Raw genomic sequence first — 24,051 nt, forward strand, 5'->3', positions numbered from 1 at the left:
AAATTTAACATATCAGATTTTGGTTGACATAATTGTGTGCAGAAATAATAAATGTTACTGCATTGCCGAGGTAACAAAGACAATATTATTGGATCTCTAAATCATATTTTTGACTAATTTGGTATTTACAAAAAAAAAAAAAATTACTTTCCTGAGGCAGATTTTCATTTTGGAATGTGAATCTGCTAAATACTTCTGCTCTTCAAACCTAAGAGCATTTGCAGGTGTTTAATGGCAGGCAGACGTGCCATGGAGACTGAAGCAGAAAACAACAGCGCAGTGTCAACAGAGGTGGAAACAAGCGCATAAAGGGCTTAGGGATATGGAGTGGTAAGAACGTTCCAGCTCCAAGCAAACAAGAAACAGCAGCGTGTCAGATGTTTGACCAGGGGTTAATGAACGAAGCAAACAAATCACACACTGACACACTTGAGGCCTTCAGTCCTAAACAAGCATGCCAGAGCCATTGATCGTTCCACTGCATGGATGGAAACCCTCAATTTCACTCATCTATAGTTCTTTAAGGGGAAGCCGCCAGAGTATGAACATGTTTGTCAGTCGGCACACTAGGCTTAGTTTCACCTGATGACATGAGACAGTTCAAAAACCAAAAATACCCTTATGTTGCAAGACTGTGTCAATGAGAGTTTGAGTCAAATGATGAATTTGTCACGCATGCACGATAACATCACATCAAGAAAATACAAGATGAGATTCTGTTACAATCCATAGATTGCAAGCATTATAATGTCAATATGAACAATCTCAAGATGTGTCTGGAGCCAGTCCTTAGCTTCAGTAGACTAGACACAAGGTTGTCAAATGACTGGCTGTGCTACCAACACACAAAATGCACACATAAACGAAAGAGCAGAGCAATAAGAAAAACGGTTCATTAGCAGAGGCTATAAAGAAGAGTGGGAGAAGAACTGCTCTTGGCATCTGTCCATAACCACTGTATGAGAAAAAATTTATGAAAGTTGACATTTTGTGGTAAAATCCAATCATTGGGTTGAAGGGTCTGTGCAACAGGGTGACGCAGGTCGAATGAGACAGAGACCAGGTGGTTCTGGGGTCACGGTCATTATTACGCAACAAACCTGTCACGACTGAATGATTCCATACACGTCTCTCCTTAAAAAGATCAACTCATCTATCCATCAGCTGGCTTGAAACCAAATCCCATTTCTTACTAAAAACCTAACATATGATAAGCCTGTCTCCATTTTCAAAGTGGAAGCTGAACTGAAACATCACCTCTATAAACTACTGCAGTGTGTGACATTGTAAAGAAGAGGTTATTCCCACGACATTCCTACCTTTGTGCTCTCACTGTCTGGAAGCATGTCCACACATGCCCTTGTCCTCTACCTGCAGCTGGCAGCAACCTACTGTTCCCCTACAGGGCTCCATCAAGTTGCCCAACTTCTTGTTCTTACACTTAATGTCTCATTCATTCTACATACTCCAAGTATTTACTCCTACCAATAGAATGTATTTCACTTTGCCTGCTCAAGCTGATCCTGGTCCAACTTTAATATTTTCACAAGATGCTATTTCTTGATTGTATAAGGTGCATCTGTGTCTATACTATATTTCTATCTATGCTAATTGTTTGCAGTGTAAGACACAATTTTCACGTAATAAATTTGCATTCTAGTAATGTCTACCAATCTCATCTCAGTTTACCGTATCACCAAGGTTAATTAAACAAAAAAAATCAGACCCAGTGTAAGACAATGCTGCTCACTCCATGAATATGTTGTTATGATATTGTTTCATAGTGCATTTCATAACTGATAAGTAGAATAACCGAAAAAGTGAGCCATGCCTGGCACTGCTAACTAGACATAAAGGAGATAAAACTATGTAGGTATGTGAAAGGCTGCATAGTCAAAGGGAGTGAAATGACTATTTGCAAACACAAGCAGGGCAGCGGCTTGAGTAATGAGCAAACAGTAGCTATCATAGTCCCAAACAGTGGCAGCATGCTGCCTCAGACATCTAAATCTAAACTTGCACAAATAATCAAACACAAATGTACAAATACACATGGAAAGTGCCCACAGTATTGCAACAGCAAACATTCCCGGAGAAAATCAATACTTCTATTTTCTTTAATCTGCAGCCCATTTTGAGTAAAGGGTTTACAACACAGGAGTGTCTCTACATACAGTGATGGGTAAAAGACTAAGTCAATAAAAACAGGTCTTATCATGCAGGACAACTCTAACGGCAGCCAATAAACTCATTTAGGTCAAGACCCTCTCATGAATAAAGATGAAAATGTGGTCTTTCCAAAAGCAGCCTCAGGTCACCTATGATTCTCATTCCACAGTTAGTGGGACATGAAGGACAATGAAAGCCCACCGCATGCATAAACAATAGCATCAGGCCATGACAACAATCAGGGGTCCCTTTTGGACAGCGAGAAAAAAGGAAAAGCTCTTAAGAGTGCTTCCATGACCCCATTTTTCTTTTCCCTATCAATCAGTCACTTCTGAGGGAGGCAGGTCTAAAGCCTCACTCTCCCATGAGAGGCCCCATCACCCACAAGTTACAGAGAAAGGGCAAATGAAGGCCCACAGATCAATGAATAGACTCAGCTTTCACTCATACAGAAAAACAACACAACTGCCAATTGTGTGTAAAGGCTACATTTAGTTAAATAGGCTTTGTTAAATATAGTCTTGGGACTATTTGTTGTAATTTGACCAAAGACCCGAAGTTAGACTATAGCATAATTGTGTGACAAGCATCACTGGATCAGGCGCTCACTGAACTACGTCGGAAACAAGTCTATTGTTTTGTATGTTTTTTCTTAATGCTCTTGGGAAGGCACCAGGGCCCAGTCGTACGCAGGAGGCTACGACTGAATTGTGTATTTCCTTTTTTTGTTATTTCAAAAGTTGTAAAGTATTTTAGGTTTTCTACCAAAGATACTATTCAAGTTCATTTTAGATAAAATAGCATATAACAAACACTAAAAAACTGACTGTTAGGGTGTAATATGACTGGCAATGGCGTTTCCCAAACATTTTGATCCATGTTGACAGCATGATAATATGTTCAAGTTCTGATTTGTTTTCACTTTGCTTTTACCTTTTCAAACAGTAAAAAAAAAACACAGATCAAGGGTCAGACTAAAAGCCTTGGAACCGTACTACCAGTAACAACCTTACCACCCATCACAACACCACTGAGCCCACCTGATTACTCCCTGATATCATTCCTAAATGTAATTCATGCCAGCTAATCTCAACTCTTGCCACACACTATGAAAACAGTGAGGAAATTTATTTAAGTCAGATAAAATTCCTGCTTAACCTACCTTGCTACGCTCCCCTTTCTAACCACTCTTGTCAACAACTTTGGCAGAATTACTTGGACACACTGACTGACAAAGTGTGCTTTCAGACATCAGCGCCCAGGTACACTTGCACAACCCTGCAGTTTGTACAAGAAAACACTAGGAAGCTTGTGAAAGGCCAGCCAGGCCTTTCCCTGGAAAGAGGGGAGCTCACAAACAGCAACGCCAAAAGTTTGTGTGTGGGGTAATGGGTGTGTTTGGGTGTGTATTTACAAGAATGTGACTGTGTGTGTGTGTGTGTTTGTGTGAATACATGCATGCATTACAGGCACATGAACATGTAGCTGTGTGCGCGTATGTGTGTAAGTTTAGGTGTGTCGTGACCATTGCCGCACTGAGGACAGCTGGACTTGTGTCCTCGGGGACAGCCTGTGCATGCTGTGACTGGATGATGTCATTGCTTCGTTGTAGGCTTGTCCAGCAGTGATGACCAACACGTGGGATACAAACAATCTCACTCTCTCTGTACAAGTGTCCACTTCATCTGTCCAACAGTTCCTGTGCTTTGCTTGCCTTATGTTATCACACTAAAATGATCTGACTTTGACTAATGACTTTAATCTCATCCCTGTGTAGAAGATTTGTTTTAAATACATGTAAAGACACATGGGAGTGAAACAACAAAGAATTCTGAAAATGTCAATTTCATGTAAAATAATGGAAAAACCTAAAATACACAAAGTCTCAACTGTTATAACAATAAAAAGGGTAAAAAATAAATAAAATAAAATAAAAAGAACTAACCTCAATGTATTATTTTAAAACATACATGTGCCTACCTTTGCAGATACTCGTGTGGCCAATAAAAGCTTTGGTCAACACTCCGAAATTAGCATAAAAGATAAGGTGGTCCAAGATTAGAAACAATGTTTAAAAACCTGGCAGCCCCACCTGTTGTTACAGGACTTTTGTGCTAGTCATAAATATTTGATTAAGTGATTTCATATTCCGGGAAAGGCATATTGATAATGTATCGCTACTACAACAAGTGGATTGGAGAGACAAACAAAAAGTGGTGCACAATAAAAATTAAAAGCAGTCATGCATCGCAGCATGAGTTATTGCGGCTATAAACAGGCAAAGCTTCAGACAGCTTTATCTGAGACTGCCTGGCTGAATACTGAGGCAATCCTCTGAGGCCAGTCAGTGTTTGCTCCTTTGTCTGTAGCTACAAAGACCAGCACTATGGACTCAATATGTTCCATCTATCATTCTTCTGTAGTCCCTAATTAATAGTAGAGGATTTGATGGGATTCTTCTTCAGCTGCATCTAGGCTGAATGCTCATCATTCCCGCAGGGATTGGGGAAACATCCTCATAGCTGAGCTGATTGATAAATTAATGACTTTTTTCCCAAGAAAGCCAAATTCCATTGTAATTGCACAAGCCAGAGCAGGCCAGAGCAGGCCAGCTCATTAAAGGGCCTAATAGAAGAGATTATTGGATAGATATTATAGTTTTGGATGGGACGACAGGGAGATAGCAGTTTTTTTGTAGAACAGAAGCCGATTGGTCATTTTTGACCCACAGCAAAGGGCAACACTCTTTGTGTGTGTGTGTGTGTGTGTGTGTGTGTGTGTGTGTGTCTGTGTGTGTGTGACAGAAGATATATTGAAAGTGATTGTGCCATCTGTTACCTCTGCAGTGAGGACCCTCGTCCCAGCCGTCAGAGCAGTCGGGGACTCCATCACACACTTTGCTCATATGGATGCACACATCCAGGTCCAGACACCCGTGATCATTGACAGGACACTCGTTCACTCTGTTGTGTGTGCCTGCAACACAAGCAAGACACATCTAAGGAAACAAAGCAGTAAAAAGCAACAAAAAAAACAAACTCCAACAAATAAATAACTCGTGCACAATGGTGAACAGAACATGTGTATTTGTGCACTGCATTATGTCCTCCAGCCTACAAGTAATAGGACATGGGCAGTCGCAGTCAAGATCAATCTTTATTTAATCAGTTATTTTCACTGAGATCACTGAGAGACCAGCACAAAGCGGTACATGGTGCTGTTGTGTTCTTCTATCCACTGCATCCTCCTCTTTCACTGTACTTGTATGATGATATGATGACAAAACCTTATGAAGGTTATGGTTACATAATTCAGGGATTTACTGCAGATATTTCTTAAACTGGAACTCTAACTGCTGTTACTCTTCCCCCCCATCCATCACCTGCACCATGTGAGAGTTCATGATTTGGTTCATATGACAATTCAAGTAAAGTCTACGAGTCAGCAGATCATCATCACGATCAGACTGATACATCGGCTGACTTAAGCTTATTGCAGATACTTGTGCTGATGTTGATATCAGCTGATTAATGCCAGCAAATTGCTGCGCAGAAATACCAAACTAGGTTTGAGGTTATTTAGAAACAGTGTGTGTCACCATTACATAGTTTGTCAGTGAGCAAGCACTGCCAAGCTGATGTCCTGCCCAGGGATCCACAGCAAGATTGTTGTTTATGCAATGTGTTACATAATTTTTTTTTTTAACTGATGGATGAGAAAGCAGCTTTCTTTCCTTTCAGCTTTGTCGTACAGCCTATTTGAGGGTTTCACTTTTTCCTCCTCGAGTTTCAGTGAGGTCAGGGCCATCATCAGGGACGATACCACCTCGGTAGATTTACCTGTCACACTGTCTAACTATAAAGGACCTAAGGTCAATTGGCTGCCAGTCTTAATCACAGCCTGTAATTACTATGAGCTATGTTTTATCTTTCTATTCACTGCCATAGGCCTGAAGTTTTTCAATTAATTTCTCCTCTGTTGTGAGGAGGACAGTCTCATCAATCAGCGTTAAAAAGAAAAGTCAGTTTAGAAAACAATCTTCTCTGAATCTGCGTGTCATCATTTTCATACATTAGTCTTGTGGTCTACGGACTGAAATACAAAACTGCAGAAGACTGCCGCAAGATAAAGGTTTGAGGTGAGAGAGTTAAACCTTCCCTGCAGGTGTCAGAGAATGAAAACAAAAATATTATGCACATATGACCTGCTTTACGTGCATGGTTTAAATATGTACTGAATGACAGGTAATGAAATGTCTGCAAATGTTGAAGGAAAACAATTATACTTTTTTTTTTTTTAATAAACAAAGATATATGGGATCTTAAGATGTATAGAGGGCAGAGGAGACAATATGATTTGCTCTGGTCCTTTTTGTTTTTCCTATTACCAGCGTCAGACCAGAACCGTCGATGAAATCTCTTCCTTGCACTTTCTCCCACTCTTCTCTCTATCTCTCCTCTCAGCCCACACTGCAGAGCAAACAGTTTGCTTTGGCTGTTTTTCCTCTTCTTCTTCCTCCTCCTCCTCCTCCTCCTCCTCCTCTACCTCTCTCGCTCTCTCTCTAACATCTGCTGACCCATTTTAGAAAAACACTAGAAGCAGAGAAAATAAAGTTTGCTTCCTTCACAGGAAACGATCTGTAGAGTTCTATGGGTTATGTGTGGCGCTGGTTGAGATTTTGATAGCATGATATCTGCATATGCACAGTCAGAGCTGTAAACCTGATTCAGATGCCTCCTTCAGAATCTCATACAGGCAAAGTCTTTGGTGTCTGAATATTAAGCAGCTGTTGCAGCCAAAATGCAGTTCCTTTGACCCTTACTTCTGCTTTTATCCATTTGGAGCTTCTGTGTATCTGAGCTGCGAGTCAAGAGGATTGAGAATGTGGCACTGTACAGATTGTAACTTCAGCTAAGAAAAACCTAAAGTATGATTGACATGACTCCACATGATATAAAGGATTTTATTTCTGTGCCATGCACATTTCACACAAGTAAAGACGTTGGAACTTTTTATAGCTAAAAGGAAATGAAAAATACATATAACTCAATAGCTAAGACTTGATACATTGTACCAAGACAAGTCATGTCTTTATAAACCAAAGTGTGGATGCATAAAGACTTATATGTGGGAGAACATTTGCCTGCATGTCGACATTCCCTGAAGGAAACCACATGAGTCCTCTCTATCCATCCGAGAGATTAATAACCACACACAGAAACATTACATGTAACTCAGATAAAACAAGTGCCTTAAAGTGACAAGAGCTTCCATTAATGATCCCACCACAGCAGCCTGTGTGGAAAATGTGCCACATTCAAACAGAGAATTAGCTTCTAATACATCTGGCTTAGGGAGAAGGAGAGTAGCTTGCCCAACTGGGGGATGCTAGCATATTAGCAGCCCTCCTACAGTCTCGGCCTCTAAGCCAGCCTGATTTACATTCAATAAACTGCCAACCTGGGGATTTCTACATAAACTGCAGTACCGGGAATAAACTGTCATGCACACTGGAAATGAAACCCCTGCCAAGGATTTAGCACAGTATAAGAGACACTGAATGCCATCCGCACACATCAGTGTCTCTGCAACTATGAATACAAGTAAGTATATTTAACAAAAAGTGACATATTAAGGATTCAGCAGTCAGACTGATTAACTAATATGGCAACTGTGTGCTCCAGTGTCTCAGGATACTTATACACAACACACCTTTCCAATGGACAGGCAGCAGCAGGAGGCTGAATAAGTTTTTTGGATATGCGCTATAACTGCCAGTAATACACAACAGCCAGAATGAATTGTTTGAGTTCCACAACACAGTAATACCTTGGCAGGAGCTGAATAGGGACCAGCAGCAAAAAACGAAATAGAAAAAGGACAATATGGAGGATTAAATAACTTTGCAGGAGGGACAATGGAGAGAAACCTGCTCCAGTTTGGGAAGTTGTTGGCAGTGCATTACAGTAAGCCCCCCCCCCCCCCCCGCCCCGCCCTCCCCACTTCTCGCAGTAGCCATTTTCTGCGTCATCTGTCAGTAGAGCCAGAGCATTACTGAGGGCAAAGAACACAGCTGAACTTCTGATCTTCTGTCTTTCTTCATTTGCACATGTGGTTCGCACACACTATGCAAGTCTGAGTTTTATCTCTTACTTGCACAACAAGTGGTGTCCACAATTTGTTGAGAATAATTCTGGAAGGCGTTGAGGCCTCAGTGGAGTTTGAAAAATTGAGGTTTGGAGTCCATATCTATAAACTTGGAGCAAACAGAGTAAAGCTCTTTGGATATTTGTCCTTGCCGCATTTGTGAGAATATTTTACAGACTTCCAGGACACAGCAGCAAAGCGAGGGGTTCGTAAAGCCACACCGAATACTATTCTAATATCTTCCAGTATATCCACCCAGTTTGCTTTTATTTTAGGACAAGACCAGACACCTGGACCTGTGAGTTTAGGTCCGTACTGAGATACGAGATTTTAGGCGGAGCCCAGAATTACATTGTCATCACAAACAAGAAGGCCTGCACTCATTCTGTCCAAGTGTTGATCCCATTAAGGTTTTCCAAAATCAGAGTGGATATTTATGTGGTGTCATTGAAGTAACAGCTGTGAAGTAATTTGTCAAATCTGCAGTGCCATTTTAGAACTGAAGGATCATTACATGAAGATGTAGCTGCAGGCCAAAACAACTGCAAGCTACAGCATCATGAATAAGGAAACAAGCATCTGGCTGTAAAGATGGTAAAGACATAATATTCCTAAGTTCCTAAGTTTCTATTAAAGTAGACGCACACCAACAGCTATAAGATGTTGCTGCTCAGTAGAAAGGTGCAAATCTTGATTCAAGGACTTAACTCTTCTGTCTTTTTTATATGTCCAGGGTTGAAAGCAAGTCAAACTAATGACAGTGAATAAACCCATCTTACTCAACACCTGAAAACACCATCTGTTGAGAAAAAAAAAATCTAAAGTAAGCAGAAAGGACTGACTTATGAAATGTGATCATGTATCATTAACATTGCAACAGCTGTCCTTCACCAAGGGAAGAATGATTCACAGTTTGCAATGTAAATGGTAAAGTTTTGACACTTTTGCCCTTTGGCCCTTTGGATTTATTTCCTGCTTGTTGGACATTGCATAGTGCTATTTAGTCATATTCACTTCTTCACTGTTCATGGAACTTTAACTTTCTTCCTGCCATCATTATCATGTTTGCTTTTAGATTTCAGTAATTTATTAGCTTTTTGTGACCTGTAAACACTCTCAACCCAACGAACGATCTTTCTTTCAACAAAGGACGATTTCCAAAAATTAAGTACATCTCACAACATAACACAACAAATTCCTATGGTCTTTCCTAGAAGTGCCTCTTTGCATTCAGCTTACAAAGAAAAATGAAAACTCCAGGATTTGTAGGAGACCAAAAGATATATCACCCACTGGTTTATGTTTCCTACTGGGCTCATGTTACTTTTATTTATACTCCTAGGAACTGTTTAAAAATTCTATGAAACATAGCTAAGATTGTAAAAATGATAATCATCTCCATCTGTATGTCCAGGACTAGTATTTTCCCTACAGTATCATTAGCAGGTGGAGTGGAAGTTTTTTCATAGGAGTGAAGGGATGTAATTATAACAGGACATAATTTTAGAATAATGTAATATGTCGCTTTGCTCAGGGATTATACAGATTCTCCAGTAAGCGATGCAGCCTGGGAGACAGCGATGCAGCTGAGAACAATGTGGGATGAGTGGATAACAGACAAAGAAAAAGGGGGAAAATTACAACCTTCACACCTATTAGAGGGCAGAGTGGGGATAATTACATTATTGCAGTGAACTGTGTTATTAGCTGTGATATTAGAATATCCTCTCTGTGTCTGCAGGGATCTTGACGGTTAAACCTTCGCCATTCTGCGGCGTGATCTCTTTCTTTTACTTTCTTACAGTAATCACAAATTAAAGAAATGAGTGCCAATTAAAACATTATAAACTGTGAGTCACACCATAGACCGTGTTCAGTTTTATTGAAATTCATATTGCAGCATGTGCTTATGTGCAGTGAAATATTACTTTGCGCAAAGACAATGTTACACATTTCCCCAGAGCACAGTGTGGATATAGGCAATGCATTGCAGCCTGAGTCTGTGTCACCTTCAAATAATTCCCCAAACACAGATTGCTGTTATCCCTTGCATCTGGGTTCCATTAAGTTAGTCTGACCGGCACAAGGCATCAAGAGTAGCGACATGAGAGGCAGTGTCTCGCAATGTGTTCTTCCCTCCAAACACCTCAACCTCTAGACCCCACCATCCCCCATCCCTCAGTTCCCGTAGTTATGCAATGACCTTAAATTTGGATACCCTGTCGATCCTTTGTCCTGAACATAAAAGCCTCCTTTTCTTCCTGCTCCTCGGGTACCATGGAAGCCCCTGACTGACTTCCATAAAGTCTGCTGTCAGCTCAAATGAATATGTTGTGCAGGGTGACAGGCAGGCCTGCCCACTGACCGACTCTCTGCTCTCTGGAATCACACATGCCAAACCCTACGGAGGCAGCCACCGCACACAGGGCTAACAGAGCAGCACACTCTGCTGTGCCTGGAAGAAAACCTGATGTGCTAGTGCTTTCCCTCCTGCTTACACACTTAACATATGAAGTTATAACTGACAAAAATCATGTGAATTACTATATCTAGTGTCTTGACTGAAGAAATCAGCTACTACTATATAGAAATCCTGACAAAGATCATGTCAAAGGGAAGATATTTTAAGAGTGAATCAAAACCCCAGAAGCTTAAAAAAGGGCAGAAAAACATTTTTGAAGTGAAACTCGTGTATCATAATTCACTTCTTCATGATGCCCATGCATATAATCAGTGTACTCTGGAGTCAACGCTCTGTCATAAGAGGTTAAAACATATTGCCTCAATGTCACAATAACATCTTCTATGAAGAGCTGCCAAACCCAGTACATTGAAGTGAGCTATGGTATGTGAGCAGTTCATTATACACTTACATTAATTTGATCCGACCAGATCGACGGCTTTTAACAAATTGGAAACACTTTACAGCCACTCTTCAAGTCCGCAGAGGCTGAGTGTTAAAAGATGGGGCTTGGGTGGAGTATACAAAGTTCTTTCAGTAAAAACAGCAAAACAAATTCGTCAAATCTAGTTACCTGCTTATTCAGACATTTGAATCTTTATCTAGCTTCAAATACAATCTGACTGTCACACAGTCACACAGACCATTTCCTCTAAAGTGTCGGAAAACAAGTGGCTAACAAAAACAAACCCAAGTCACCATTCACAACCAGAGGGGGGAAAATCTGAGGCAACTGCACCAGAGGAAAGACTGGAGATGAGATATGAGGTGCAGGGGACAGAGATGACGAAAGCCTAGCATCTCCACCTGTTGTGACAGACAGGGAGGAAGACAGAGGGACGGAGTAGGACAGAATGAAAGAGGGAGAGAAGGAGACAGGGCGTGGAGGAGACAGCAGAGAAAGGGAAGTGGTGCCTGTGTGGCGTGAGAAAGCCCTGTGTTCTCTGTCTGTTGATAGGCCGGTGAAGCTGAGGAGGGCTCAGGGCCACAGACCAGAGGGATTTACAGGGCTTTGCTCCTTCCTCTGTGGAAGCAGTGTGTCAACCACTGCCACTGCAGACCCTCCTGCCCCTGCCTGGTGCCCCCTGCAAGTACAGCTACATGACTGATTACAGGCTATGAAAGGATCCCTCCCCCCAAAACTCTACTGTAAAGGGCTGTTTCTATAGAAAGAGGATCAGAGTCTTACAAAGCCATTTCCATTTTCCTCCTGAGCCTAAATGCTAATCTGCTCATTTTCTTCTATTCAAAGCCTTTTTCTGTAAGATCATCCCTTCTCTGCATCGCTCCATGCCTCCATCCCGTCCCACTACCTCCGCAGTCTGCTCTTCCTGGTTGTCTTGGAGAGGCTGCTGGGCCATGACAGTCAGATGGGCTGGACAAAGGACCAGGCTGGCAAGTGTCCAGAGGGGGCTCAAGGGCAAGAGATGAACAGATAACCTTGTTGTGTGGCCCACAGCCGCCTCAGGCAGCTGCATGGAGATGATAACTCAATCTTCATCAGACCTTCTTACCAGCTTGGCCCCCGGCCCTTCACAGCTCCTGCAGCAAAGATCCAGAATGTGTGTGGGCCAATGGACATGGTACGATTGTGTTCTGCGAAGTACTTTCACTGCAGTATTGTGCCACCACTATTACATCAGACCACCTCTTTGAAGCAGTTTCCAGTGTGTTGGCGCTAATTGCTCTGTTGCAAGCAAATGACATGAAATCATATGTTCACCGAAGGCTTATCATGAAAGTTTAATGAAAAGGAGAGTGTGTCTGGATTTCAAGGTTCACATTTGGCTATTGTTACATGAAATGCTTTTAGCCTCTTCAGCCAAGGGTCCCTCAGTTTCATTATGAGTCTGCATTCCAGGTATATCCCCTCAAAATTACTTTCTAGCATCAACGAGGAAAGCAAATGAATTTGTGTGAGTATATGTATGTGTGTGCTACTTTTACCAGCCTGTGGAGACAACTTAAGCGACAACTTGACAGAGTGAGTAGGGAGTGGCTTGTCATTTGCAAGTGTTAACTACTTTGAGTTATCAGCCAATTTTCTCTCCCTGAATGAAAGTGGATAGCATCTCATGGGAAAAGAAAATAAGTGCATTTGCATGACTGAGACGCATTTCAGCCCCCGCACTGAAGTCCTCCTGTGGACATTTTCATGCTAAATCAGGGGGTAAAAAGTCTAACAGGGAATTAGGGGCAAACAGTTGTTGCATAAGGTTTTTTTGATGTTGAAAGGGATTCCCTTATGGCAAGGGCTTCTCATGACAGAGAAAGTGCTTACATGCTAGGACTTACTTGAACATCTGTTCCCATTCCCTGGCTCAACCACAGTGAATGAGGTTCACGCAAGACTCATAATTGCACACAGACTATGGGTTACAGACAGGGAGTCAGTGCTTTTTTTTTTTTTTTTTAAACCACAACTGGTCGAACAAAGCTGTGAAAAGGAATGAAAGTTATGACACAGCATTTTTAATTTTAACAACAGAGTCATGTAAAAGTGGTTTGAAAACTAAAGCTATCAAAAGCATCTGATATGGTGAGATGGAAGATTTCTACTTGAGAACTACAAAACTATCTCCAAAACTTTTACAGATTTTGCTGTAAAATGCTGTGACCTCATTATGACTCTCCCCATAACTAAAAAAAGGCAGAGAATTCAAGAGCTGAAAACCAGTTAAATATTTAAGAAAAACTGTTCTACACCCGTGTCACATCAGCAAAATGCAGAGAACCTAAGAGAGTAAAATGTCTCTGTGGGTTTTCTTTTGTTTTTGGTGGTAATCTGTTGTGGATAAAGCCAAGACTTTTTATACCAATACTTTTATCTTTTATGGGGAGCTACGTGCACAACAATCTCAACTGCGTGGTTAAATAAAGACAGCACAAATGAACACACATACACACCCCCCCCCACACACACACACACACACACACAAACAATATTCAAGAATCTTTAATCCACATCTCTTAGGCCCAAACCTCATCAATCCTATGTGAACTGCTATACGCTGTCACACTGACTCCATGAGCAACACAAACATCCTCTCCCTCACTATTTTATCAGTGCAACATGGAGTGAACTCGCTGACAGCATACCACAACTATAGGAGCATTAAAGAGCAGCAGTCCTGTGCACAAAGCACCATCGTTGAGACAGATACAACATAAACTTCTGCCCCGAGGACACATGTCAACCACTTCCTGAGCCCTAAGCCTATATGTAATTGAGGTGAAACGGCTTGTCTGAAACCAATTGAAGCCATGCAGTGAGGGGGAGCCACTGCAGTCCCTGGGAGAGGATGACAGGGTCACACCTGCAGACAGGGGCCTGTATAGGCAGCCTGCTGATGGCTATCTAATGTCTACTAGGGGGAATGAGAGGGAGGTGCACACTGGGGGTGTGAGGGCTATGATGGCCCTACAGCTGGCAACCTGCCCAGACCCCCGCTGAACCATTTACGATGACAATTCATCCAGATCCATGGGCAAAAACACACATCCACATATGAAGCCCCCTATCACTCTGCTTCAGTACCCCTCTAATAAACAAGCCCATAGGCTAAGGATGCTGACATGCAACACTGACCCCGAGCATCACCACAGCATGTCAGTGCCTCATGCGATGTAACAACACCACTACTGTGGCAGAAGTCTGTCTTTAGCTGCTCAGTTTAATTACAGCCCTGATGAATGGTTTGGAAACGACAGGCAATTAGACCTCCAGACAGTATGATACTGAAGAGTGCACTTTCCTCCAACATGGGCACTAGAGGTGTAGATCAAAAGATCTTCAGCAGACAAATGCACACATTTACAACACCCACCACTCCGTGAGAGAGTGAATTCACAATTGTTGTAAATAAACAGGTGGCAATTACCAAAAACAAGATCCTGCTTTAGTGGCAGTGTGATGTTTATCCGAACACTTGAGCTTGCGGTGAGTGGAATAATATAGGCAGGCTCTGATTTTCACTTTTCACAAGTGCCCTTTTCAAATGATAAACAAATTCAATTTAGAGACAAAGCTCAGAGCTGGCCCTGCACACTGCCTGCAGTGTCACAGTCTCTGATTTACAACATGGCCAGACTGTGGGGTGATCCTGCACCAAGACGTAAGCAGAGCCAAGCACCCACAGGAGGGAGAGATGGAGAACAGAGGAGAAAGAGGGAGGGAGAAAATATGAGGAAAATGTTTTAGCCATGTGAAATCGCAGTGAGCACTCTTTGTAAACCAAGCCTTGTAGTTAGTAATTAACTTGAACTGGAGATAATGTCGTAATTATAGGACCATGCACAACCCTAACTCCCATCAACACTAACACACTAAAACTAGACCTGTGGTCTGGGTGCATGTTGAAACAAAAGTCTGAGAAGCAGGGAATTTTCTCAAAAATGTCTGACTTTCATAAACTAAGTCTGAAAGAGAAAGTTGGACAGCTTTTGTAAACTTGTGAAATGCAGCTGATAAAAAAATAATCACTAGACAAACAGATGACAGCTTGAACTGTCAAAAAAAAAGGCATCAATTTCAGCCCCCCTCTAAGATGGATCTGTTTTTAGCATGCCTTTATATCTGCTATTTCCATATCAGTTCAGTTCTGAGCTTCCTGGCTTATAGCATGTCTCTTATGATGCTTTCCAGTAGGGGAGTAACCAGGCTGATGACCTCCAAACTGCTCAAGCCCATGAATGGAAAAGTTGGGATAAAAAGAAAAATACGTTTTCATTCCTCTGAGTCCAAGCAGGATTTTAAATACGGTAACCTTCAAAGTCATTCTCCTCCAAACTCTCCTGTCTCCATCTAGGCTGGCTCGGCCCTATTCAGTCTGTAGCTTTATCTGCAGCCCTCCCATTCCAAACACTACTCACATTTTAATGGGTAGATCAACTAAATGACTGTGGATAAAATCACAGTCTGGCTGCCTTTCCTTGTGATACTTAAAAGGCGCCTTGCCTTTGACTGTGTTTTTTAGGCTGCAAACACACAGTGCTGTGCAGAGAGAAAGTGCATTAATTTCAGTAACAGATATTTATTATGACTGCCGCAGAAACTTACATGAATAGAGAAGTGCTTTAACTAAAGGTAAAGCGACAGGCAGAGTAGAGCCCATGGGAAGCGAGTAATTGAGCAGAACATATCTTGATGTTCTGGTGAAACACCGCTCTCCATCTCTCCACGCAGAAGATGAATCACACCATTGTCTGTGTCACAAAATTACATAAGTGCTATGGAAAATTCACTCAGTTCAATCGCCTGGTAGAAAAAAGGGGCAGAAATTGAATGGCCGCAGCTTGCTTGACTGAATTATATGGGTCACACTTGCATAAAATTGCACATGTTCTGTGATTGCGGTTATTTACAAAACTACAATTGATAATTTTCCTTCCTTCTGAAACATCCTTTCATTGTACCCCGTATAAATTAAGTGTTAAGCTGTCGGGAGCAAATTCTCACAGTGAAATCTGTGTGAATCGATAAAACACAGAAGAGTGACAGAGGGAGTAGATGAGAGACTTTTATTTCTGTTCAGCTTCACCTTTGTATTTTAGCTCTGACTCAAACTGTTGGGCAGCTCCTCCTCAAACTAAATCATTTCAAAGGTCGGACACTTGATCCAGCAAAACTCTGCGCATAGAGGAGATTACTTGACCTGTTTGTGGGAGAGGGATGCAGCTAACTTTAACTTTCTCTATTTCTCCACCTACACTTACAGTATGTACCAGTGACCAAAGCATCAATAATGCATCATAATACCCTCAGTTATCTCACACATTTTTAATCCATAATCCTATGTATACTTAATTGTGTTTTTACCCACCAAAAAACAATTCCCTTAAATCTGGGTGTCAGCTGCTTGTCTCTGCGTGCCAGACTGTTGTGAGAATACTTGCGGCATGACAGATGTAAGGTGTGGCACATGCAGACAGTAAAATCACCATTAGCGCCTGCATATAAACAGAGGGGAGGCTTTTACCAGAGAGAGTTTATGGATGGAAAGGCGGGATGGGGAGGCTGACAGATGTGAGCGGCTGGGACAAGACTCTTAGGGACTGCACAGATCCCGCAAGAGTCCAGACAAGAGAAGACACATCCCTGAACATTCAGACTAAACATGGCCACATAATTAGAGCTATAATTCAGCAGAGCAGCCAGAGCGCACAGTGTGACGCTGTGTCCTTCGTAGACAGGGCATAACCTATCCTCGTATTCAGGGCTAAATTAAACGGTCTGAACATTGTGCTGGTGACTCTTTAAAGCCATTTAGAGGAAGGGTTTTTAGTTTTTTTTTACTTTTAACGTCATGTACAACATTGTGACTGTATGAGAAAAAAAAAAAGAAAAAAAACACTGAGAAAAGTTATTTTCCAAAATATCAATCTGAAGAAACAACAATGCTCTGAGCTGACAGCTTGGAGAGATCATGAGTACACAAGTCTGCTGAATAGTTTCAAAAGCTGCTATCATGTAGGCAAACTTACAGATATCTGGTGATTCGTCTGAGCCATCTGGACAGTCTTTCTCCCCATCACAGCGCCAGCCCTTAGAGATACAAGTCACCTGGTCCTTACATTCAAACTGCTTAGTGCTGCAGGTCTTAGGATGGTCTTCAGTTTTGGGAGCTGAAAAAAAAGCAAAGGAGAGTTGATAAATAACCTTGAGGAGCAGCCGTGGGGTGGAAATGTTTTTAAATCTTGAATACATTTCAGGAAAAAAATAAAAAGCAATCCTCAGGCATCCAGTCCAAGGAATCCCAGCGTGAAAGTGAATGTTTCTTTAATCTGTTCTTCTTTTTGTTTTTTGTTTTTTAAAACCATTCTTTCCCGTGCAGAATCTACATAGGAAATTTCCAGCTTCAAGCAGAGATCTTAACTCAGCAGGGCAAAGCAACATGCAGGGTCAACCTAAGTTTACAATGACGTTTTTGTATCAAAGACCCGCAGGCGCACACTAAAACCTCCTCTACAAGTTTACAACCAACAGTGGTGCCTTTTAGTTCTGGGTTTGTTTGTTGTTTCCCCCTCTTCTTACGAACATCTCATTTCTTTCTGCCTTTTTTTTATTACTCTTAAGGTGTTTTTAAACTTTCACCACAGAGCCTCTTTCATGTGTCACGGCACAGACATAACTGGGCATTCAATCTCCGTCTGACCCATGGGAAAGTGCAGAGCACTGGAGTTCTGGGCAGTTAGTCAGCGCAGATTGTTGAGGTGTACCACAGGCTAGCAGCGCCGCAGCAACGCTCACGACCCATCAGCGGTGTGACACTGCTGACATGCTTTAACTCAGCCACGCTCAGAAAAGCCCAGCTCGAGTGGAGCTCTGCCTACACGGTCTTGCATCAGTCTGTCAACACTGAACCTGTCACTTGTGTAAACATTTATCCTACAGGGTTGGTTCATCAAAATTGCAAAAGAGAAATATATTTTCCTGCTTCCCTCCTGTGGTATCCAGCTGTGTGAGTTTTGGTTTTATTTGCTCAGATTTTGAGACATCTGTCTGTGAGATTTCTACCCTCACTTCAATATAACCGAGATGAATTTAACAAACTTATTTTATTGTCTATTCAACTATTTTGTTTTTGTAGAAAGTCCATCTCATGAAAACTGATCACACTGAGGGCTTTGGATTATTGTGGTTGACAGGAACATTGTTTCCCAGAAAAACACATTCCTGTTAACATTTCTTATGAGGTTTAAATGCTTCAAGGACCATGAATGATATTCTATTCATCTTTTGGAGATACATCAGAAATCAATTTTTTTCAAGAACTGGATAAATAAAAGCACCCACATGGCATTACAGTTAATTTGGTTGAACTGACCTTTTAAATGGAACACAATGTTGAAAAAAAGACCAAAAGTAATGAATAAATTGAGTATATATAAATTGAGACTCAGTGACAACATAATCAATCACCTGAACATAAATTAAAATGGAGAAAGCTCTAGTAAACATTCTCTAGTAATATTTTCTCCCATTCTGGGGAAAAATGAAAATGGGTTTCCACATATAGAAAGAGGAAATGCTTTCCTGAATCCATGTGGTCAAAAATGTAACACGCAATGAAAAAAAGACCACAATGTCCGCACCAGGCAGTAGGCTGTGTTACTGTATTGTTGTGCAGCAATGCTCTGGGAAGGACAGTGCCGAAGGTCTCATTGTGATTCTCTGCAGGGACGTAGCCCTCTCTCGCCCTGGATGACTTGCCTCCCTACGTACTTGGCAGGCAGAGAGGTGTTTGGGGCGGGCAGTCGGGGGGTGGTGGGGGGGTGCGCCGCAAAGGGGCTTGGATGTGACTGAAATCACAAGAGAGCATGAAGATTGTGTATCATTGCAATCACGTTCCTTTTGACTGTCAGACTAGTGGGTTTAGAGCCTTGTGTGTTTTTTTTCATGTGACAGTGAAGTGTAGATGTCTGAGTGTCATGTTTTTGTAAATACAATTAGAAGCTAAAGGGCTGCAGGGATCAGTTCACAGCTTTCCCATTATATGAACAACACCTTGATATTTGAGGAGATTAAGAGAAAGAGGGCGCATTGGATTTTAAAATGCAGAGCTGCAGACCCAGTATTCTTTTCACATAATGGCAGGGGCAAGGCTTACAAAACAAAATTCATGACATACAAGAGAGTAAGATGCCATAATACAGTCTATATAAAACGTCATTAGACTGAGATGAAAGGAAGAAACAGAGCTGTAAATGAACGGTCAGAGTCCAATGACTGGATCACTTAAAACGACATGCACACACCCCAGCCCTTGGTGAAGAAATGAGAGGGAGGCTAGCCGTGGCCTGAGGCCAGTTTGTTAGTTTTGCTTCCTTTCAGCTTACCAGTGTCCTGGTACATTTAGTATGGTGGTAAATACATCGGATTTGCCTGCGCTTATATGTTGCCATTTAATCTGACTAAACAATCAGACAAACAGCCACACCGCCTGGGCCCTGAGCTGAAATGACTAAAAGCAATGAAACCTTGCTATGTGAAGGCATTCCCTCTGTCTGTCTCTCTGTGAAGCAGCTGGGTTGAGTTGTTCCCCGTGAGTGGGCATAAAACTGGAAATAAAACATTGTGGGTTCTAATTTTATCATCGTTTTACACACCAGCATGAAATGACCACAGAGGGGAGAACCTCTGAGCCTAATTGGAGGTTGTGGCTGAGGAGGGGTTAGAGACTGAGGGAAATACTGGCAGCTTTCCCCCTCAGCAGTCCTCTTTCAAAGCCCACTTAAAATATCTCAAACAGAGATGCGAATTGTTAATTCAGCCTGCAAAGTCGCTTTTTTCCCAAAGTTACTGCCAAAATGCTGACAATTTTTGGAGGGGCCAAATCAGGCTGGGATGTTAAACCATTTGAGTCCACTTTGCCTACAAAAGGGAATGAAGAAGGCCTTTATTCGGTGTGCTGGGATTGGCCCAACAGCAAACACCAATCCCATTGAATCAAGGTACATACTCCACTTACAGGAACTCCTTTAAGCCCTGTGTGTTTGCCTCCAACAGAGTTCCCTCCTGATAATGCCATCCTAACTAAAGCGTTTCCTGCCACAGCTGAATGGCAACTCGATCACACTGCTGCAAGTAAATGATAGGAAATCCCACTGCATTAAAATATTCTAACCACAAAAGAGGAGGATTATCACATTTTCAATGAATTATAACTTCACTGTCTGTATCTTAAAATTCTTAAAAGTAAGATCAGTACAGTATATTTAAACATGATAACCTGATAAAAACGACCATCCTATCTATTAGAGCAAAAGGACATCCAATTAGAGAGGAAAATGAGAAAAACAGCTTTCACAGCCTTTGAAACCCACAAGAGTTTTGGATTTCACACTATTACTCAGTAAGAGGAACTTTGGAACATCTACAGGAAACAGTGTTTCTATTTCTGAGGATAAATTATACCATGTACAAATATCTTTATTTGGTGGCTTTAGAAAAAAGAAAAGAAAAAGAAAACGGAGCTTGTTTTAAAAACATCCGCCTTCCACAAAAACCAAAATGCCTATCTCTGTCACTCTGATCTACTTACAATGTGTTTCACTGTATTTTATTTACAATATCCTTATGGTAAAGTGATTAAATATGAACTCCGAAAAAAGTCCTAGGCAACTATAAGCAGAGTGAATTGTACAATGAGAATCAGCAGGGTGAATTTTCTGTCTGGAAACACAGTGCGGTGCCTCAGTGAACTGAGGTCTTACAGCCCTTACAGAAATTTTGCTGGATTAAACCTGTTAGATTAATGTAGTTGAGTAGAAAGTACAATATTTTCCAATGAAAGTGGAGTGGAAGTATAAAATAGCCTACAAATGTTTTGTGATGGGTAAAGATATTTTAATAGTAGTCAACACAATCATCAGAGTCTGACCTGTAAATGAAAAAGAAGGCTGGTGTCTATCTTAGAAGCTAATGTCAAAAGGGTAAAGGATAAACTAAACCACCACAGACACATTAATATTGGAATAATAAACTCTGTATTGAAGCCAAAGTGATTATCTACAACTAATCCTTCACTGTCTTACCGCTCCTGACCTGAGTACCTGTTTTGTATAGGCCTAGGTAATGAAATGACAAGCCAAGACTAGAAATGAAAAGGTTAACTATCTGCTACTGCTAGTGAACATTAGTTGGCTAAACTGTGACTTAAAGCTTAAGCTTGTTTTTTTTTAACCTTTTTACTTAAAGCTAAAGTTTAAAACTATCTAACATTGGTTAGCTAAACTGTAGGCTAACTTAGAGGGGAACTATGCAACAAAGCTGGCGAGAAATAATGGATAACGTTATATATCATACCCGCGTTACTATGTGTACATCTGTGTAGTCTTATCCGTCATAAACAAGAGATTACAGACATCGGGTCGGCGGCACTTATCTTGTCTTGCAAGGTTGGTTTTCGGGCCAAGAGACGCTACGTGGAAGGCAGAGAGCCTTCCATCTCTCTCTTAACAAGTTACAAGTCATTTATTTAACCATCATTACTCTAAAGTAAAAATGTATAGTTAAGATAAAAAATCATGCATAGGTATATATAAACAAGTTAACACTGGAATCTATCTGTAGAGGCTTGACACAATCAAATTCAGAAGTCTGACGTTGATAAATAAAATAAGATAAGCTAAAAGATAAAAGTGTAGTAAAAAAGTTAAATGGTTAACCACTACCATCCAACAGAGTCTACTGATTCCGGGAAGAGATTGAGTCACTGATCGAGTGAAACAGGCAGAAAAGAGGTTGAGCCGGGTTCAATTTAGGTTGGTCTGTAATGTATTACAGGTGGAAAATGTATTGTAAAAAGAAATGGCAGGTGAGGTGGACATGTTTCAATTCCCCTGAACTGTTGTTTTTACCTCTATTGGGGTCTTATTAGTTATATCAGGGACCATAATTTGTAAGACTTGAGTGCCTGTGTGAGCTCCAGCTCTACATGAATGGAGTCAAGCTAAGACATAAAATTAATTTCTTTAATTGCTATTATTCAACAAGCACACCGGCTTATTGTAGGTGCTCTGTGGGGAGAACATAGGGCTGAGCAAGACTGTTAATGTCAAACTGACTTCTCCACACTGTTGCTACTAAAAGCTTTACTGATCAAATGTTTAAATCAACTATGTGGATGCCCAGGCTCCAACTGGCTGACACTGTTGGACCAAGAGCATACTGCCACTTGTATGGAGCCAACACTGTGTCCTTATGCAGGGCCACTGGAGCTCTATGTTGTGTAAACAGTGCACACTGAAGTGCCCCTAAGCACTGTGCATGGCAAAAAGCATTAAACAAGAGCGAATGAGCAAATGCATAAACACAGAGCTCTTATAGAAATGTCCGTCCTGAGTGCCTAGTAAAGAGAATAAATTAGCTTCAAGGCCACTCTTTCATCTGCAAGAAGGAATTTGAGGTGTTGCTTTGTCCTTATGTCATTCAAAAACTTTGCAGAAACAATCTTTAGGGGCGGATGGGAACTCATGTGGGATGGGATGGTGAGTAAATAGTGCTGTGGCACCAATTCAGCAACCAAGTGATGGAGGCCTTCAGACCATCACCACCTGGGGACTCAACACCACACCTCCCACACACGCCCTCCCTCCCCCCATGATCGGCCTCTCTCAATATGGCCATCCGTGCTCGACAAATCAACTCCAGAACCATGCAGCACATTCCAGCACCTTCTAATTGATTTCATGTGTACAGCTTTGCCTCAAAAAAGACAATCTGTTACAGACGAGCAGCTGAATCTGAAAGGAACCAAAAGGCTTTGCTTTTTTAAGACAAGGGAAATTTACTTATTGTTGGATTTTCTTTGGTGCAGGGCTACTAGCGAGTGCATATGCTAAGAGTGGGAGGAAGCTCTATTGGACTGTAATATGTGTTGCAAGTTTGCTTCAATGATCAAAACACCATACACTATAAAGATAATAATGCACAGAACACACACACCCAGCTAGGACATTCACCAAACAAATACATGATATCTGAAAGAAATTTACTTCTGTATCACAAGCATGCTGCCAACACTGAGCTCATCTTGGTATTCAACCAACCCAATCCAATTCTGGATAATTTCTAGGCTGAGCAATAGAGCATGTATTCTATCAAATGCTGTTAGAAGATAACAGTATGAATGAGAAAGTGAAATGACTTGAATGAATGAATAAATAAACGGTGGTCTCGATGGTCTTGCTGGGCACAATGGCAGTGGCATGGAGAGAGTGGGAATGAAACCAGGACTGTTTCTCATCACCCACCACTTCTCCCCTTCCTGGTCCTCTCCATTGTGGAAATCGTGTCTTACAGAGTATTTCGGGGAGTGAGGAAAAAAGCAAACAGACTACAGCATGTAATTAGACCCAAAAAGGTCAAGCTTGAAGTGATTTCTCTGTTTAGCAGGATTTCAAACCTAAAAAATCAAATGCAGTATGAGTAAAATTAAAACCAAACAAGCACCACAGGGGAGAGAATGGAGTCAAATTGAAGACATTATTCCTTCATTTTTGTGCTGCATTAATTATTCAAACGGAACACTGGTTCTTTTTTGTAACCAGAGCCTTTTAGATGTAAATTGTAATACATCCGTGTAAAACACTCCCATATGTAAGAGTGGAGAAAGTGTCTATCTGATACAAGGCTGTGGAAGCCAGTGAAGCCAGTGAATTTACTCTCACTTCAATGGTAACACAGTGTAGTGCCCATCCAGTGGAAACAACCACTTAGCTTTGTGTCAAGCCACAGCAAAGTACTGGAGCACTTAAACCAGCTCACAATG

The 24,051-nt window shown here is 41.4% G+C and overlaps 1 protein-coding gene across 3 annotated transcripts in view; it reads right to left on the reverse strand.

Annotated features, from left to right (window-relative positions):
• lrp1ab (low density lipoprotein receptor-related protein 1Ab) overlaps positions 1–24,051 on the reverse strand; it is an 81,603-nt gene that overhangs the window by 51,538 nt on the left and 6,014 nt on the right. For all 3 annotated transcript variants that reach the window (XR_015036161.1, XM_085782057.1, XM_085782056.1), the window contains exons 2-3: positions 17,261–17,401; positions 5,008–5,145 (exon numbers count right to left, since the gene is read on the reverse strand). Coding sequence is in view for 2 of the 3 variants with exons in the window: in XM_085782057.1 (XP_085638183.1) it covers positions 5,008–5,145; positions 17,261–17,401 (279 nt within the window). In the remaining variant the exon portion in view is untranslated. The remainder of the gene's footprint in view (positions 1–5,007; positions 5,146–17,260; positions 17,402–24,051) is intronic.

The sequence above is a fragment of the Trachurus japonicus genome, chromosome 7, assembly GCF_045865225.1.
Source record: "Trachurus japonicus isolate A0001 chromosome 7, Traja_1.0".
Classification (NCBI taxonomy): Eukaryota; Metazoa; Chordata; class Actinopteri; order Carangiformes; family Carangidae; genus Trachurus; species Trachurus japonicus.